This window comes from Malania oleifera, chromosome 6, assembly GCF_029873635.1.
Source record: "Malania oleifera isolate guangnan ecotype guangnan chromosome 6, ASM2987363v1, whole genome shotgun sequence".
Taxonomy (NCBI): domain Eukaryota; kingdom Viridiplantae; phylum Streptophyta; class Magnoliopsida; order Santalales; family Ximeniaceae; genus Malania; species Malania oleifera.
In genome coordinates, this window is record NC_080422.1 from 109,504,836 (window position 1) to 109,523,372 (window position 18,537).

The window sequence follows — 18,537 nt, forward strand, 5'->3', positions numbered from 1 at the left end:
TTTTGCCGTGCTTCTGCTCCGCTTAGGCCATCAGCCTACCGTCCCCCTCTTCAGAAGTTGTTTCCAAATGCGATCTCATTCTGCGGAGAAGGAGCTATATTATTTCAACTCTCTACCAGGTTATAAACTCTTCTCACCAGGCAGTTCTTCCATCCATAACTGGAAGACCCGTTACTTCTTTGCCTCGGGAGAGCTGGACTACACAGGCTCCTTTGTCTGGTCTTCTCCTCTTGATGGTAACATGGTTATCTTTTTCCACCCTCTTTTACAGGGCTTACAAGTAGGTGATCCGTCTAACTCCTCTTTTCTCCTTTTACCCCTTTTTCCTTTGTAGTTCGGGTGCGCCATCTTCTCCCCAGACTCTCCCCCGAAGAGCAGGCCATCCTTAAAGAACTTCGTATCCTCGGTGAACAGGGGACTATCCCTCACGAGGAGCTGCTCTAGGAGCGTGTCCTCGTGTAGTGGGGGATCAGCCCCGTTTCATCAAGTCATTCTCCCCCTTGATTATGTATATGTGTATATTTGGTTGTCGTTTTTACTGTTGGTGTTCTTACTCCCTGTCTCTTTTGTCTTTGCAGATATGGACTTCACCAGGTATGAATCTCTCATGGGAGAGGCTAGAAAGCAAAGGGTGAGTAGGAGCAGGAAGAAGAGAAGGGAGGTCGAAGGAGAATCCTCTCACAGGGATGCACCCGCAGTAGGGGATTCCGGCGCCCTTACTGATGAGGTCCATGCTGCTCCTCCTACGAACTCGCAGGCTCAACTTGAAGCTATCTTCCACGAGCCGACCCGTTCTGCCTCTGCTCTCCGTTGGGCTGTGCATGCTGAGGATTTTGTGCAGGCCCAGTGTACCCTTCCTGACGCCCTCTCGGCGAAAATCCGCCATACTTCGTACCAAGTGTCTATTTAAGTGGGCTTTATACTTTTGGACTTATGCATAGCCTTGCTAACTGTTCCCTACTTGGTATTTTCTGCAGCTGGCGACGATAGCTCTAGCCCAGGAGGAGAAGGTCGCGGAAATGTATCGCCAGACCCTCGATGCCCGGGAAAAATACGTCCTTGCTCAGAACGAACTGTACGAGGCTGAGGCCCGCCAGCGGGCTCTGCAGGCATAGGTCGATCGCCTTCGTAGGGAGGAACTTCCTTCCAGAGAGGCTGCTGCTGCTGCTTCTGCCTCTCGAACTGCAGTGAAGGAGTACAAAAAATCCAACCAATTCGTTATCGACACCTCCAAAGCTTATCGAATTGGATTCAGAAGGTGTCGAGATCAAGTAAGGACTAAACATCCTGAGATTCCTCTTGACGGTGTAAGCTCTCATGGTTATGGCAATGAGAGCCCCGAGTCTGCGGAGGACCTAGAGGAGGATGAAGAAGGGGAGGAGGTGGAAGTTGGAGAGGGGAGTAAAGCAAACTAGTATGTAGGAACCAAACATGTATTTTGAATTTTTTGACGTTTATTGATGTAGTGCAACTTTTTGTAAAAGGCACTTTTTATTACAGCGCTGCAAAAAGCGGTTCTTAAGAATAGTATTTCTTTAACATTTCAGAATTCCACGTGTTCTTGATTTCTTTCCCCCTACCTCTTGCAACTTGTAGGTCCCAGGTTTTATCTCTGTTGTGACCTTGTATGGGCCCTCCCAGTTAGGTTTTAACTTGTGCGACCCTGGCTCGGATGGGTTGTTTCGCCTCTTCCTCAGGACTAAGTCTCCTAGCTGGAAATTCCGTACTTTCACGCGGTTGTTGTAGTAGTTTGCTACCCTCTGCTGGTACGCGGCAACTTTTAAACTCGCCTGATCCTGTATCTCTTCCAGTAGGTCTATTTCTGATCTGAGCTCCTCGCTATTGGTCTGCTCGTTAAAGTATTGCCTTCGCCAAGAGGGTATCCCCACCTCTACTGGGATGACTGCTTCTGCACCAAAGACGAGCATGAAAGGGGTTTCCCCTGTTGCTGCTCTCTTGGTTGTGTGATATGCCCATATAAGGGAAGGGAGTTCCTCTGTCCATCTACCTTGCAGTGATTCAAGTTGCGTCCTCAGTCCATGCAGAATCGTTTGATTCATGTGCTCTACTTGTCCATTGCTCTGGGGGTGTGCCACTGATGCGAAGAGGAGCTTAATAGATAGGTCCGAACAGAACTTTCTGAAGCGATCGTTGTCGAACTATTTTCTATGGTCGGTAACTATCGCCCAGGGGATGCCATAACGGCAAACTACTGAAGTCCATACGAAACGTGTAATGTTCCGCTCAGTTATGGTGGCTAGAGGTTCGGTCTCTACCCACTTAGTGAAATAATCTATCGCTACCAACAAGAATTTTTTCTAACTAGTCGTCTGTGGAAGAGGTCCGAGGATGTCTATCCCCCACTGCGCAAAAGGGCAGGGGCTGGTTAGAGGGGAGAGCAGACTAGAGGGTGCGTGTGGTATCACTACGCACCTTTGACATCTGTCGCACCTTTTGACGAGCTCGACAACATCCTTCTTCATTGTGGGCCCGTAAAATCCTTGTTGCATAGCCTTGTGAGGTAGGGCCCCTACTGGCAAGGTGGTTTCCGCATACAACTTCGTGGATTTCCCGGAGTATGTATTCCCCTTCCTCGTTGCCTAGACAGGTGTCACGGGCTAAGCTTGTTCAGGGCATTATGCTTGCCTATGACCGCTTATCTCGTGTGTTTGGGATGGGTTTCCATCATGTAAATACTAGTGTAGGGTTATTTTCTAGTATTTCTTTCATTGTAAGCCAAATAAGGCAGTATGACTCCTCGGTCACTTTGATGTTTCCTAGTGCTAGAGTGAGAATGGCCTAGAAAGCTCTTTAGGGGAGGGTGAGTGTTCATCAATCATTGTAAAACTCACTAGCAATTGTCAACGTGCTTAGCCTACTTGCCTCCCTCGCTAAGTACAACATGTCAACGGAGGATTTGTTAATGAATTACGTTTGCTTCAATATTTACTGCTTGGTTGCCACGGCTTTCATGAATTGATTATAATTTCCGCTGCTATCTGATTGAATGTTAATGAAAGTGTTCCGTGGATGAATGTTGGTAAACAAAAGGCTGGCTAGTTAAGCAAGAGTGCTTTAGCTAGCGCCGCACGGCCCTTCACAACGGTGTGAAAAAGGCGGACCGTGACATTTGGTATCAGAGCCAAGTCGGTGACACTTGGTGAGAGCCCAAGGTTGAGTTGCTACGTGAATTCGATTGCCTTCGTTGTTGGGTTTGGAAAGCTTTGGTAAGTGACCATGGCACCAAACAATGCTGAGAGGATCAGCGTGCTGGAAGCACAGGTTGAAGAGTCAACCAACACTATGGCCGCGGAGGTGGCCCAGGTGAGAGAACTTGTTGATGAAGTGAGGGGATCACAAAAACATCAAGCAGGTTTGATAGGCGACATGTCAGAGGACTTTCGCCACACGGTGGAAACTTTGCAAGCCCGGATGGCAGATCTGGATGCAAAGGTAAATGTGATGGTTCTTGCTATGGGGAACTCCAACACTCCGGGAGTTAGCAAGACCAAGGTGCCAGAACCCAGGACGTATGGGGGTGCCCGAGATGCCAAGGAGTTAGAGAACTTCTTGTTTGATGTGGAGCAGTACTTTCGCGTTGTGAGGATGGCCTCAGAACAGGCAAAGGTGGATACTGCGACCATGTACTTGGTTGGTGATGCAAAACTGTGGTGGCGTACCAAGTACAGAGAAATTGAAAATGAAAGCTGTGTGATTGATAGTTGGGCAGACTTGAGGAGAGAGCTCAAGGCCCAATTCTTTCCTGAGAACGTTGAGTATAATGCAAGGAGAAAACTGAGAGATCTCAAGCATACGGGTTCAATCAGTGACTATGTGAAAAAATTTTCTGCTTTAATGTTGGATATTCGGGATATGTCGGAGAAGGACAAGTTGTTCTATTTTCTAGAGGGGATGAAACCGTGGGCAAGAACTGAACTTCATAGACAAAGGGTTCAAGACTTGTCAACTGCACAAGCGGCTGCAGAACGCTTGACAGACTACACTGGTGATGAGACCACTTCGTCCAAACGGTTTGGCGGAGAGGGAAACGGTGGAAAGTCTTTCAAGAATGGCAAACCCAAGAGTGGGGGAGCCGACCCTAGTTCATCAACCTCACAGGAAGCTTCGTAGTCTCGAGGGTTCAACACACCCAATGGAAAGGGGAAGAGTAAAATTGAGTGTTTCTTGTGTCGAGGTCCTCATAGAGTTTTTGAGTGCCCTCACAAAGCATCACTTAATGCCTTACAGGCTTCCATTGTAGAACAGGCAGTGGAAGACGATGGGGAAGAGGATGAAGCCCCGAGGGTGGGTTCAGTGCGGTTAGTGAACGCATTGGAAAAGCAGGCCAAAATACCGAAAGTTACACGAGCAAAAGGGTTAATGTTTGTGGACTTGAGGATAAATGGGAAGAGTACTCGCGCTATGGTGGATACGGGAGCTACTCATAATTTTGTTTCGCAGTTGGAAGCAGGAAGACTCAACTTATCCTTAGAGAAGGATACAGGACGCGTGAAAGCAGTTAACTCTGTAGCCCAGCCTACTCTGGGAGTAGCCAAGCAAGTGGCTATAAAGCTTGGACAGTGGGAAGGTCATGCGAATTTCACAGCGGTGCCATTGGATGACTATCCAGTCATTCTAGGAACGGAGTTCCTAATGGGGACGAGGGCAGTGCTGATGCCTTCGGCTGGTTCCCTGTGTCTGATGGGAGATCACTCGTGCATGGTGCAAGTCGTTGCAACGAAAGGAGACGAAGGGAAGTCCCTTTCAGCCATTCAACTCAATGAAGGATTGGGTCAGGGTGAGCAGACACGTCTAGCCACGGTGGTGGTAGACAAAGAAGTAGGCCAAGAGCTAGAGCCTACGACCATCCAAGCGGTGTTGGATGAGGATAAGGAGGTGTTGCCGGATAAGCTGCCTCACAATTTGCCTTCACGACGGACTGTGGAGCAAGAGATCAAGTTGTTATCAGGAGTGAAACCACCTGCTAAAAGGCCATGTTGGATTGCGCCTCGAGAGATAGTAGAGTTGGGGAAACAGCTTGATGAAGTGGAAGCAGGATGTGTTCGCCCTTCCAAAACACCGTTGGGAGCATCGGTGTCGTTTCAGAGGAAACATGAAGAGCATCTACGGAAGGTGTTCGACAGGCTGAAGGGAAACAGTCTGAATATGAAGAAGGAGAATTTCTCTTTCGCTCGGTGGAGCAACAAATTCCTTGGTCAAGTCGTTGAACAAGGTCGTATCCGGAGGGGTATGGAGAAAGTAAGGATGATTCAAGAACGGAAGATCCCCACAACAGTGAAGGAGTTGTGTTCCTTTCTTGGCCTTACTAGTTACTGCAGGAAGTTCGTTAAGGGGTATTCGCGGAGAATGACTCCAATGACAGGACTACTGGGAAGGTATTATTGGCCGCACACGCGGGATGATGTGGTTAATTATACCAAAACTTGTCTCACTTGCCAACAAGACAAGGGGGAGCGGAAGAAGTATGGTACTTTCATGGCCGCACCAAAGTACTGTTCGGCAGAGGGGACGACACAATTGTTCCTTGTGACTATTGTGAAACTTTGGGGTTTTCCCAAAGTTATTATTTGTGACCAAGATTTAATGTTCACTGACAACTTCTTAACAGGGTTTTTCAGGATATTCAGGTCACATCTTGACATCTCTTCGAGTTATCATCGACAGACAGACGAACAGATGAAGAGATTCAGAGAGCTACTAGATGAGTACTTGTGCCATTTTGTCAACGACAACCAGAAGAATGGCGCGCTACTACTTGATGTGGCTCCGTTCTGTGGCAACGCCCAAAGGCGCTCAACAACCAAAAAGAGCCCTTTTGAGCTTGTTACAGACCAGCTGCCGCTGTTACCTCACACAGTGGGCGAGCCGTACAGACGAATGAGTCCTAAGGCGTACATCTTCACCAGTGAAGGGAGACAGAATGCAGACTTTGCCCAAGCCTATCTGGAGAAAGCTTCTAAGCAGATGAAGAAATGGGCAGAACAGGAGAGAAGACCGCAGTTTCATGTCAACTTCCTCAAGCCATTCAACGCCAACACCAACAACCTGAGCAGGAGTCAGTCAAACAGCGTAGAGTTAAAGACAGTGCCACCTGACAGACATGATGTTGAAGAGATCCTTGCAGACAGAATGTTCATATCCTCAAGGAAGAAGCGGCAGAAGTTCCTAGTGGAGTGGAAATGCCTTAATGACAAAGAAATCAGCTGGATTTCTGCGGAAGATATTCAACTATTCGTGGACAAATTTGAAGTGTACCTACCGCCAAAAGTCTACGAGGACGTCGACCGCATAAGTGGGGGAGAATGTCACGGGCTAAGCTTGTTCAGGGCATTATGCTTGCCTATGACCGCTTATCTCGTGTGTTTGGGATGGGTTTCCATCATGTAAATACTAGTGTAGGGTTATTTTCTAGTATTTCTTTCATTGTAAGCCAAATAAGGCAGTATGACTCCTCGGTCACTTTGATGTTTCCTAGTGCTAGAGTGAGAATGGCCTAGAAAGCTCTTTAGGGGAGGGTGAGTGTTCATCAATCATTGTAAAACTCACTAGCAATTGTCAACGTGCTTAGCCTACTTGCCTCCCTCGCTAAGTACAACATGTCAACGGAGGATTTGTTAATGAATTACGTTTGCTTCAATATTTACTGCTTGGTTGCCACGGCTTTCATGAATTGATTATAATTTCCGCTGCTATCTGATTGAATGTTAATGAAAGTGTTCCGTGGATGAATGTTGGTAAACAAAAGGCTGGCTAGTTAAGCAAGAGTGCTTTAGCTAGCGCCGCACGGCCCTTCACAACGGTGTGAAAAAGGCGGACCGTGACAACAGGGAAGGTAGGGCAATGTCAAGGATCGCCTGTAGAGCTCCCGGCCCATCAACGTATATCTGGCAGCTTTCCTTCTCACCTTTTGAGCCTCTTTATTGTCTTCTGGTAAGGATCCATCTTGGAGGTATACGAATAGAGGCGCTCTCCAGTCGTCCTTGCTGATCTTAGACGTTACTGAGCTAATTCTCTCCTCCTCGTACGAGGGCTTCCCTATGCGTTCAAGATAGATAATGTCTTTCCATTCCGAACTGGTCGCCAAAGCTAGCTTCGCTAGTGCGTCCGCCTTTTTGTTCTCTGCTCTCGGTACGTGTTCTATGTTGAACTGAACGAATGCCTTTTGGTATTCTCTTGCCTTGAAGAGATACTTCTTCATTCTTGGATCCCTAGCCTCGAATTCTCCTTTAAGCTGCTCTACCACCAGCTGGGAATCACTCAATATTTTGATCTGTGCCACCCCTAATGCTTCTGCCAGATGCAGGCCTGCTAACAAAGCTTCGTACTCCGCCTCGTTGTTGGTTACTGTGAACTCCAGCTTTAGTGCGAAGAGAGTTTCATTGCCCTCTGGGTCAGAAAGGATGAATCCTGCTCCTCCTCCTGCAGCATTAGAGGACCCATCAACATGCAGCGTCCATTCCTCCGACTTGGTGGATGAATCGGGGAGCCTTTCTGCTGTAAAATCAGCGAGTATCTGAGCTTTTACCTCGGGCCTCAGCTGGTACTGTATGTCGAACTCACTTAATTCTACCGACCACCTAGTCATCCTTCCTGAACTCTCCGGTCGTTGTAGAATTTGTCTCATTGGCAGATTTGTTAACACGACAATCTTGTGGGCTTGAAAATAGGGTCTTAATTACCGTGCTGCACAGATGATGGAAAAGGCGGCTTTTTTCACCAAGCAATAGTTCTTTTCGGCGCCACTTAGCACCTTACTTGTATAATATATAGGCTGATGCTTCCTACCTTCTTCCCAAACGAGGACCGAGCTGATGGCATTTTCCGTGGAAGCTATATATAGATAGAGGTCTTCCCCATTCTTTGCTTTTGTCAAGAGAGGAGGGGATTCGAGATATTGCTTAAGCTGCTCGAAGGCTTCATTCTGCTCCTCCCCCCATTTGAATCCTCCCTTCTTCTGTAGTGCTCTAAAGAAAGGTAAGCCTTTGTCCCCTGAGCAGGAGATAAACCTGTTGAGGGAGGCTATCCTCCCAATCAGAACTTAGATCTCCTTTTTAGTCCTTGGAGCTTCCATCTCCATCAGCGCTTGTATTTTATCCGGATTTGCTTCTATACCTCTATGAGTCACCATAAAGCCCAAGAATTTTCCAGCAGAAACGCCAAACACACACTTCGAGGGGTTCAACCTCATGTGGTACCGACGAAGGAGCTCGAACGTTTCCCTCAAATCTTTACAATGTTGCCCTGCTTCCATGCTTTTCACCAACATATCGTCCATGTACGCTTCCATTGTCTTTCCGAGCTATTCTTTAAAAATCTTGTTCACTAATCTCTAATATGTGGCCCCCGCATTTTTTAAGCCGAAGGGCATCACCCGGTAACAATATAAACCCCTTTCGGTGACAAAAGAAGTTTTTTCCTCATCAGCTCGACTCATAGGGATTTGGTTGTACCCTGAGTAAGCATCCATGAAGCTAAGGAGCTCGTGCCCCGAGGTCGAATCCACTAGTTGATCAATTCGAGGGAGAAGGAAGCTGTCCTTTGGGCACGCTTTATTCAAGTCCGTGAAGTCTATGCAGGTGCGCCATTTTCCGTTGGGCTTCCTTACTAGGACCACATTGCTCAACCACTCTGGGTAGTCTACTTCTCGGATGAAGTTGGCATGCAACAGCTTCGTCACCTCCTCGTCAATTATTTTGATCCGCTCCATCGCGAAGCTTTTTTTTTTTTTTTTTTTCTGTTTCACAGGTCGGTGGTTGGGATTGACCTGCAATCTATGTTCTATCACAGCAGGGTCGATGCCAGGCATGTCTGCGGCCGACCATGCGAACAAGTCAGCGAATTCGTCCAAGAGTTCAGTCAGCTCTGCTTTCAAGGTGTCGGGCAAGTGATTCCCGATCTGTATACTTCTCTCATGGTGGCCTTGCAGAGGTATGTGTTTGATATCTTCGTGTAATGTACTGATCTGGAGATACTCTCCTCTGACTTCTAGATCTTCCACTGTTAGAGCTTCTTTCGCCTCCATCTTCCCTTTCAAGGCCATTACATAGCAACTCCGAGCTGCAGCCTGATCTCCTTTGGCGGATCCTATCCCTTGTGGTGTGGGGAATTTAACTTTGAGGTGATATGTTGATGTTACCGCCTGAACTGCGTTAAGGAAAGGGCGACCCAAGATGACATTGTACACAGAAGGTCGATCCACCACCAGGAACTCTATCAACGTCGTTACCTGCTGCGGGGTCGTCCCTATTGTCACCGGTAACATGATTGTTCCCAAGGGGTGAACAGTGTCTCCCCCAAATCCTACCAAGGGGGTCGAGACTAGCTTCAGCCGTTCCTTGCCGATCTTCATTCCTACCAAGACCGACCAGAACATGATGTTGGCTGAGCTCCCGTTGTCTATCAGTATGCGTCTGACCATGTAGTTGACCACGAGTAGGGAGAGCACCAGTGCGTCATCATGCGGTTGCTGCACTCCTTCTTCATCTCCGCTGTCAAAGGTTATGACGTCATCTTTCTTGCTTCGTTTGTTACTGGTTTCCCCCTTATCCATCGTTAGCACCTGTTTAGCATATCTCTTGCGTGCACTCCCGCTATCTCCTCCACTGGGGGATCCTCCGAAGATCACCACAATTTCCCCAATGACCTGCTCTTCCTTCTCTGCTGCGCCCTGCCTTCTCTATTCGAATGGTTCCCTCTGTGGATTTTCTTTCTTGATAAACTTTGACAGATGTCCCCGTCTTATTAGGACTTCGATTTCTTTCTTCAGCTGAATGCATTCTTCGGTGTCGTGACCGTCATCCCTATGGAATGCGCAGAACTTGGACTTGTTCCGCTTATGTAGAGGCGTTCGCATAGGTTCAGGCCACGAGACGTAGTCCTTCTTTTTGATCTGCATCAGTAACTCTGAGCGTGGTACATTCAGGGGCATGTAGGTAGAGAACTTGTTGTGCTGTCCTCGCATCTTTTTACCTGTTTGCAGCGCACTAGTTTCATGCCTTTTTGCAGATCTATAGGTGTCTCCAGATTCTCTGCCATTGTTTCCCCTTTTCCGCTCTAGGCGACTTCCTCTCGTATCCATCATCTCCTCCAAGTTTATGTATTCCTCTGCTCGGATCATTAACTCCCTCATGTCCACCGGTGGTTTTTTCCCTAAGGAGTATAAAAAGCTTCCTGGTTGGAGAGCTGTTGTCAAGGCGGCCAAGGCTACCCCCATATCTAGGTTGCGGATTTCTAGGGTGGCAGCGTTGAACCGGTGCATGAAGTTCTCTAAAGTTTCCCGGTCCCCTTGGACCATACTCATTAGATGGCCTGTTGTTTTAGCAACTCTCCGGCTACTAAGGAAGTGGCCAGTGAACATTTGCTCCATCTCTTGGAAGGAACCAACAGATCCTGGTCAAAGGGTTCGATACCTGTCTCTGGCGGTTCCCTTAAGGGTGGTAGCAAATGCTCAGCACATGATGGCGTCCGGAGCTCCTTGTAACTGCATTAACATTTTGAAATTATCCAAGTGATCAATGGGGTCGGACAAACCTTCGTATCTTTCAAAGGTGGGCATCTTGAATCTACTGGGTAATGGAGCCCCCATAATCTCTTTGCTGAATGGAGGCTCCGTGGACCTTAGGGATGTTTCCCCATAGTAGGGCTTGGTTCTGCCCTTCTTCATCATCTTCTCTATGTAATCTATCTTCTTTATTCTTTCCTCGAGCTCGGTGGATCTTTGTTGGTTGACATCCACGCTATTTGCATCTTCCACCTTCTTATTGAGGCGAGTTTTCTCTTCTTTCTCCATTGGTTCGTTCGCTTGCTTGTCTGCTCTGGGATTCTCTTGCGGTTGGGGAAGGACGTGCCCTTTTTGACTCTTCTATTGTAAGAGTTGTTTGAGCATGTCCTTTATTTCCTTCTGGAAAGCAAGGAACTCCTCCCTGCTGACACCAGATGAGTCGGCGAGGTCCATTGGATGGACTGGGATGGTTCTTTTGTATCAGGGAAGGAGGTAGAATTGCGTGAGGTCGGCATTGTTGGAATGTTGAAAGTCGAGAGTAAGATAATATCGCCTCCTAAAAGTAACTTCCCACAGACGGCGCCAACTATTGCGGGGTAAAAAAATGGTTGGAATGCACCTTGACTCTCGTTGACCTGAAATAGGATGAGAAGAGAGGCTTGGAGGACCCGGGGTGTACTCCGGGGGATCTCTCCGATGCCTAAGTAAGAGGAAAGCTTTTAAGGAGGATAAATGCAACAGTAGAGTAGTGTTTTATGACTTACCTTTGCCTGTACTCCAAATCCCTTCTTATAGGAGCTTGAGTTGACCACTGGTTGGCTCGAATTTAATGCATGGGGGCGTGAATCGCTCTCCAGCCATAAGTGCATGCGCCTATTACTCGATTATAAAGGGCGTTGGCGTGGATCTCTCCTCCTTTTTGTTAGGTTGGAGCTAATCACTCGTAAAAAAGTCAGACCTGGAGAAAGTATGAGATAGGCGTTGACCTGCCCTTATTAGCATGATTTATTATGGGCATATCAAAATACATGAAAATTTATGTTATTTTTAGAAGAATGTATATTGATTATGCACATTAAAATTCTCATAAGATCTAGGTTTTGAAATGGAAATATTTTATGAAGTTATTGGTGGGAATAGAAAGATTAAATATGAAAGTTATTTAATTTGGTGCTTTCTAGAGATAGAAATATATTTGTGTTATTGGTAAATAATCAATATGCTTTCAAAATTATGTGATCATTCCAAGTCTATAGAAAATGGCTTGAACCCAATTCAATTCAGTGTGTAAAAAATAAGATGAAAAAGATTATTCTCATCAGCGTCACCTTGAAGTTCTTAATCTTCATGATTGATTGTTTATTTATTATAAAATATTTCAGCAGCAAGGATTTTTGTTTGAAGATTGAGAAGAAAGTCTTTGTTCGTCGAAAATTATTTGAAGATGCTTAAGTAGAAATTTTAATATTCAAGAAAATTTGAGAATATGAATTTCCGATCTTGAAATTTTGAGGATGGGCAGTTGCTCAATGACTCATACTATTTTTTTCATCAATAATTTTTTACTTTTCCTTCTATAAGATGATATTAATTATGCTGTGTTTGGAAGTATATGTTTTATATTTTAGATTTTTAAGAATTTAAATGAAACTAAATATAAATTTATATTTTATTTTATACAATTTCATAGAAATTTTCTAAGCTCCCCAACATAGTTAATGTCAAGTTAAAATAATTGGAAAAGAAACTCTTACCCGATGCATTTGCTTCTTTTATAATTATTAATTGTGGAAATGGTTATAAAATGTAGTTTTAGGAATATAGTAGAAACTTAAAAAGTATAAGACCAGTTTTATCGTTCTCGCCATTCCTAATCAAGGAATTGGGAAAGGGAAGACTTAAATGAGTTTGAGTTCGAGTTTTGAGTTTCGAGTTTGAGTTCCAAGCTAGAGATCAACTCCCTGAATGGTACTTCGTAATATAAAGCTAGTCTCCAAGCACTATATCTCACGTTTTTTCATTTAGCATCTCAATCTCAACGAACGCAACGAATGCATGCCGCATCGAAGTCTCTCCACAAGCTATGCCTTGACTAGTTGAGCTAAAAGAAATTTTGATTTTGAAAAAATTATAATTCTACACAATTTAGAAAACAATATATATATATATATATATATATATATAATTTTAATTATTAGGAAAATTAAAATCTAAAATAAAATTGTTCCACAAGTGATGATGATATGCACACATTCTTTGGAACTTGTGTTAATACTTTTGGCACCTCAAATGTTTATTTTACAATTTTTTGATTTTACATAAAGAGAACTCCATTACTAAAAAAAACTAATACATCTCAAAAACATCCTCAATAATGAAATGATTGTTCATGAAGGATAAGGCTTCGAGGAAGGGGTAGGGATCATAATGAGTTTATAGTACACTATATTTATTTTTCGAAGGCTATTTATGTCTTCAACGGCAAAACCCATAACCACCAGGCACGCAATAACAATTATACCGACTAAGTTTTCTCAAAATGGCACCCTACATAGAAATGGCCCACCAAGCACATAATAATAATAATAATAATAATAATAATAATAATAATAATAATAATAATAATAATAATTTAAAAATAAATGAAATTTCTGAATTTTATATATTTGCATAGTTGTTTTCCGAAACAAAAATTACAAATAACAACGATAAAACCAAGCCTTAACTCCCACTAGGTGGGATCAGCTACATGAATCCATCCATTTCCGTCAATTTATGCGATCATGGATAATTTATTTCCATAAATTCAAGACTATTAAATCCTCACTCATTATCTCATTTCAAGTTATTTTGGGTCTAACCCTACCCATTCTATTGTCCCTCATGGTAACTAATTTACTCTCCCTTACTGGCAGTCTATGTTGCAACTCCTAAACAAATATTAAAAAAGCAGAAAAAAAAATGATATCGACTGAAAATAAAAAGTCAAACTAGATTTCTGTAAATGAAATGGCCCTGCACCTGCACAAGTATACATTTAAGATTATAATTTCCATGAGGGTGCCTATGTTTCTTTTAATTGTAGCCAAAAGAAATGTTCCTATTATAAGTTGAGAACATGGTACACCAATGGTAAATTCTTTACATACATTAATAAATCGATCCAACTGTAAATCTAATATAAAATAATAATAATAATAATAATAATAATAATAATAATAATAATAACTAAAGTAAATTGTATTTTCTATTCAGGAAGTGTGAAAGAATAGTAAATTTTACTACTGTAATTTGATCCTGCCTATATGCACTTCTACTACATAGTTGTGCCCTATATTCATTCATTTGCCAAAACCAAGGCATCAAATTTTTACAAGTAAAATTCTCACATAACAGATACAGTCACCGACTCACCGGGGTTCAAGTTGAGTAATCGATGCATCATTTGAACATATTTCTTGCTGCGATGAAGATGTCTCTCCCCCATCTTCACCTCTCTTTGTTGAAAAAGCTGGCCTTCTCGGAGTATTGATGGCTGTAGTTTCATTTTTGAGCATCGAATAAACTTCCAACATGGATGGTCTGTCCTCCCCTCTCTCCTGAACACACAACAAAGCTACTTGCAAGCATTTCATGAGTTTACATGGTGAGGTTGAATCATCCAATGATGGATCCATGAACTCCATGCCTTTACCATCTTTCCACAGCTCGTATGCCTGAAACATAATTTGTTTTTATGCAAAGTCTAAGTTCACATGCAAAAATTTTGACCACAATGACCGGTGATTGAAAGTCTAGCTTGTCAAATTAACTTACGTATTCTAGGAGGTTTAAATTCTCGAACAGGCCATGGAAGCATGTATTCCTCTTGCCACTAATGATTAAGAGAACTACAACTCCGAAGCTGTAAACGTCGTATTTTGTGGAGTAGATACCTTTTTTAACATACTCAGGAGGAACATACCCACTGCATCGGGTTAATCCAAAATCTTTTTAGGGAAAAAAGAATAAGTAAATAACAGGGGGAAAAAAAAACCAAAAACATGAAGTATTAATAAGAAAACATGTGCAAGGGGAGGCAGTTAACTTACTATGTTCCAACAATTCGACCCGTGTTCGCTTCGTGTTCATCCTTCTGGAAAATTCTGGCCATACCAAAATCTGATATCTTGGGCTTCATCTCACTGTCCAGTAAAATGTTGCTAGCTTTCAAATCTCTGTGAATTATTGTCAACCTTGAGTACTCTTGGAGATATAAAAGCCCCTGAATAATCCCCTCAATGATTTGAACACGTTTTTCCCAGTCTAGCAGTCTAGCTCTGATGGGATCTGCATGAAATTAATTACATTTATGAACAAATAACCATCGCTTTCTAAAGTAACTGATTAACATCTTCCAAAGAAAAGGGAAGAATTCGTCACTACAAGCATACAGTGGGTCTACTTTGGGTTCTATTCAAGCATCAAAATTAAGACTAAAGCCTAAGATTTGTGCCCCTTTGGTTCTAGCTGTAACTAGGAAGCATGCCTCATCATGTCATTAGGACAGTGATAATATTGCCAAAGAAGTTGACACAAACTTGGCCAAGAAGAAGAAGAAGAAGAAGAAGAAAAGTTTTTTGCTCTTTATATCATGTGAATTGTTTTGATTAATTATTCAACAAGTTGAATAGGTGGTCCAGTTATTCTTGCTATGTCCTCCTATTCAATAGGATGTATTTATCATCCCCAGTGAACTGAAGCTCAAACTTCCATGTTGAATTACACTCTAAATATGCCCATTTACAGAAAATGAAGCAATAATAAAGATCGCATACCATAGAGATAGAAATCCAAGCTCTTGTTCGGCATGTACTCATAAATCAGCATTTTTTCTTCCCTTTCGGTGCAAAATCCGAGTACTTTAACTAGATTAACATGTTGTAGTTTCGCAGTGAGTGAGACCTCATTTTTGAACTCCTCTAGCCCTTGCTCTGAAGTTTGTGACAGCCTCTTCACTGCTATATCCCGCCCTCTCCGCAATGTACCCTAACAAAATGGAGGGTCATGGTCAATGGTTGCTGCCAAATTCAAGCCAAATTTGCCCCTCCTTATTTAGGTATTAAAGGTTGTATCAATACTACTACTCACAACTGTTTTATACTCAGCTTACAAACTAATATACCAGCAAGCACACAATACCCACTCCAGTCATTTGCCAGCTGACACCTGAGTGCAGGCACAGGGGCCATGACAAGTACAAGTTTACCCCGAGTCTTACCAGAGGCTGGTATAAAGCACCAAATATAGAAATAGGAAATAAATTTTCTGATTCCTGGAAAAAAAATTGTTTGCACAGCTACCTCAAAGTTTAAACTACAAAGAATTGTTTAGAAAATGTATTGGTGTGTTTATTCCCCACCGTCTAAGATTCAGGAGTATGTTGAATGATTATAAAAGTTGCCTATTTTCTTGGGAAACATTATACAGAACCAATCATACAAGAACAATGGCTTTATGCATTCTTATGTGTGCTATGGAAGAAGCTTATTTTTTATTGTTTCCTTTTTTTTGGAAGGTGTTCTTTTTTTTTGGGGGGGGCGGGGGGGGGGGGGGGGAGAGAGAGAGAGAGAGAGAGAGAGGGAGGAGGGGGGAGTTTTTTCCCAGTTTAATTTTTTTTTAAATATTAAATAATACCCTATTCTGGAAAGTATTTTCAAGAATGACTCTGAGGTAATCTTGCTACTCGGAGTAGCGAGATTTGCTTTTGAGAAACGATGCGGGTGTGAACGCGTAGCAAATCTCGCTACTCTAAGTAGCGAGATTTTCTTTTGATAAAGCATGCTGGCGTGGACGCATGGCAAATCTCACTGGTTCATCCACCGAGATTTGCTTCGGATACTTAATGCCCATCCAATTGGCGTTCGACGCGTGGCAAATCTCGCTAGTTCGTCTAGCAAGATTTGCTTAAGCCATTACAGAGCCCTTCCTCCTTCCATTGTCTTCGCGAACAGAGAGTACTATAGAGGCTTTGCAGAGAGACGGAGAGGAGCAAAGCAGAGCAGGTTACTGTTGAAGGAGGCAGAGGCCGGACGTGTTGCGCAGGTGACTGTTGCGACGAGAGGCTGCCTAACCGTTGAGAAGCTGCTATATATACTCGAGGAGGAGATGGGGTAAGACTTCGTTGGTTCATCATTTACTTTGTTCATAAATTTTAAATTAATTTATTTGATCGAAAAGTTCATTTGATAATCCGAATTGAGTTTAGTGTGCTGTTCAGAAGGCTTCGTTTGGAAATGCCTTTCTTTAAGGTTAGGGTTTTTTTGTATTTGAATTTTTTTTTTTTATGATACTGCCCAAACAAAAACATGCATGAAATTTATTTGTTTGAATTATATAATCGTTTTTGTATTTCTATGTTCTTCAGCATATTTATAGAATCATGTTTGTTTGATATAGTAATAATTTTATTTCTGAATGCATGTTGTTTATTATCTTAATTTATTTCATCTAAATTGAGGTATCATTTTATTAAGTTGAAATGCATGTTGTTTCTCATGCCTTATACATGAATCCCATTGGATTTTTATGCTCCCTTATAACATAATATAAATCAAGAAAAATAAAAATAATAATATTACCATATAATAATAACATAACACAATAGCTGAAAAATTGAAACCATTTCGTCCACATTATTTCAGTTAATTGGATTATTATATGTTGAATTTCTTTATTTATGGTGGTTAAAAATTTTAAAAATATTACATCTCTTTAAATTTTTTTTAAAAAAAAGAAATAAGATTGAAAATTTATAAAACAGAACCTATATCAATATAATTTATCACCTCTTTTGATTATCATTTTTCCCTCTTTAATTTTTCAATAAATTTAGTTATATGACTTGTAATTATAAATAGGTTTTCTCTTCTCAAACCCAAACTTAGTCTAAACCAAAAGAGGATGAGATAATAGATCACTTGTTGGGTTTTGAACTGTTTTGCCACCTCTAAACTTGAATATCCTACAATTGTTAAAAGGCTATGACTCTTATACTGTGCATTGCTTATGAAAGATTTTGAGTAGAGCTATAGATTTATAATCGTGTGGATTTATCGACTTAGCATGGGTATTACTAGATCTCCAATAATTATTTTTTCTCTATGCATTTCAACACAAACACCCGTGATATTATTTTATCATGCTGAAGATTTGCTCGACATTTAAATCAAGTAGTTTGTCATATTTAGTTCATAAAAGACATACTCTGAAACAAAGAAAGCTGTCCAATATTGCCATGTCTCAAAATAAATATTTTTGTTGCAAAGTATAAGAATAATCATTTTGATTCATTTTTGCTATAAAATTTAAGAATAATTGTTTTTTAATATATTATGTTTATGTAGTGGCAATTTATAAAACATTATTCATTAAGTTGATGCCATTTCACATGACAAAGATTAGGATAAAAAAAAATGTGTGCAATTTAGAACAAGAGGTAATTATTTTAGATTTTGTATTTTTTTTTTTCTGTTGTTTTGGTTTAGAACGCGAAATTTTAGTGTAAGAATCTCAAATTTTAATTGTAAGAATGTTTCATAAAATTCAATTGTTTATAGCATGTTAATTGTGAGATGCGCCTAATCTAAGCATGATGCATTGTGTGAAGATCTCAATATTTAAAATTCATTCAAAATATTTTTTTTCTTTAAATACAAGTCAAATGTCTAAATAAAATTTTTATTAGTCAAAAATATAATGACATATTGGCGAATGAGGGCAACATAGATAAATTGCATAGTAAGTTTTAAAAATGTTTATGAATCACATTTAACTTTTCAAAATTCTAATTATGTAGACAAAATTATTAAAATTTTAGCTTCAACTTTTATGACATATATAGACAAAGATTTTGATGAAATTTGAATAATATAATCATCAAAATTAAACCATTTGAAAAGTATTAAATTAATAAAACTTATAGGCTTGTGGTATGCTTTATCGATGAAAACCAACGACATGTTTAGTTAATATTT

The 18,537-nt window shown here is 41.7% G+C and overlaps 1 protein-coding gene across 1 annotated transcript in view; it reads right to left on the bottom strand.

Annotated features, from left to right (window-relative positions):
- LOC131158764 (uncharacterized) overlaps positions 1 to 18,537 on the bottom strand; it is a 51,424-nt gene that overhangs the window by 15,379 nt on the left and 17,508 nt on the right. Inside the window, exons 4-15 of the mRNA XM_058113618.1 lie at positions 15,340 to 15,550; positions 14,614 to 14,851; positions 14,339 to 14,489; positions 13,934 to 14,238; positions 10,431 to 10,501; positions 9,938 to 10,389; positions 8,393 to 9,697; positions 7,367 to 7,564; positions 6,838 to 7,267; positions 1,581 to 2,095; positions 962 to 1,182; positions 683 to 902 (exon numbers count right to left, since the gene is read on the bottom strand). Coding sequence (XP_057969601.1) covers positions 683 to 902; positions 962 to 1,182; positions 1,581 to 2,095; positions 6,838 to 7,267; positions 7,367 to 7,564; positions 8,393 to 9,697; positions 9,938 to 10,389; positions 10,431 to 10,501; positions 13,934 to 14,238; positions 14,339 to 14,489; positions 14,614 to 14,851; positions 15,340 to 15,550 — 4,317 coding nt within the window. The remainder of the gene's footprint in view (positions 1 to 682; positions 903 to 961; positions 1,183 to 1,580; positions 2,096 to 6,837; positions 7,268 to 7,366; positions 7,565 to 8,392; positions 9,698 to 9,937; positions 10,390 to 10,430; positions 10,502 to 13,933; positions 14,239 to 14,338; positions 14,490 to 14,613; positions 14,852 to 15,339; positions 15,551 to 18,537) is intronic.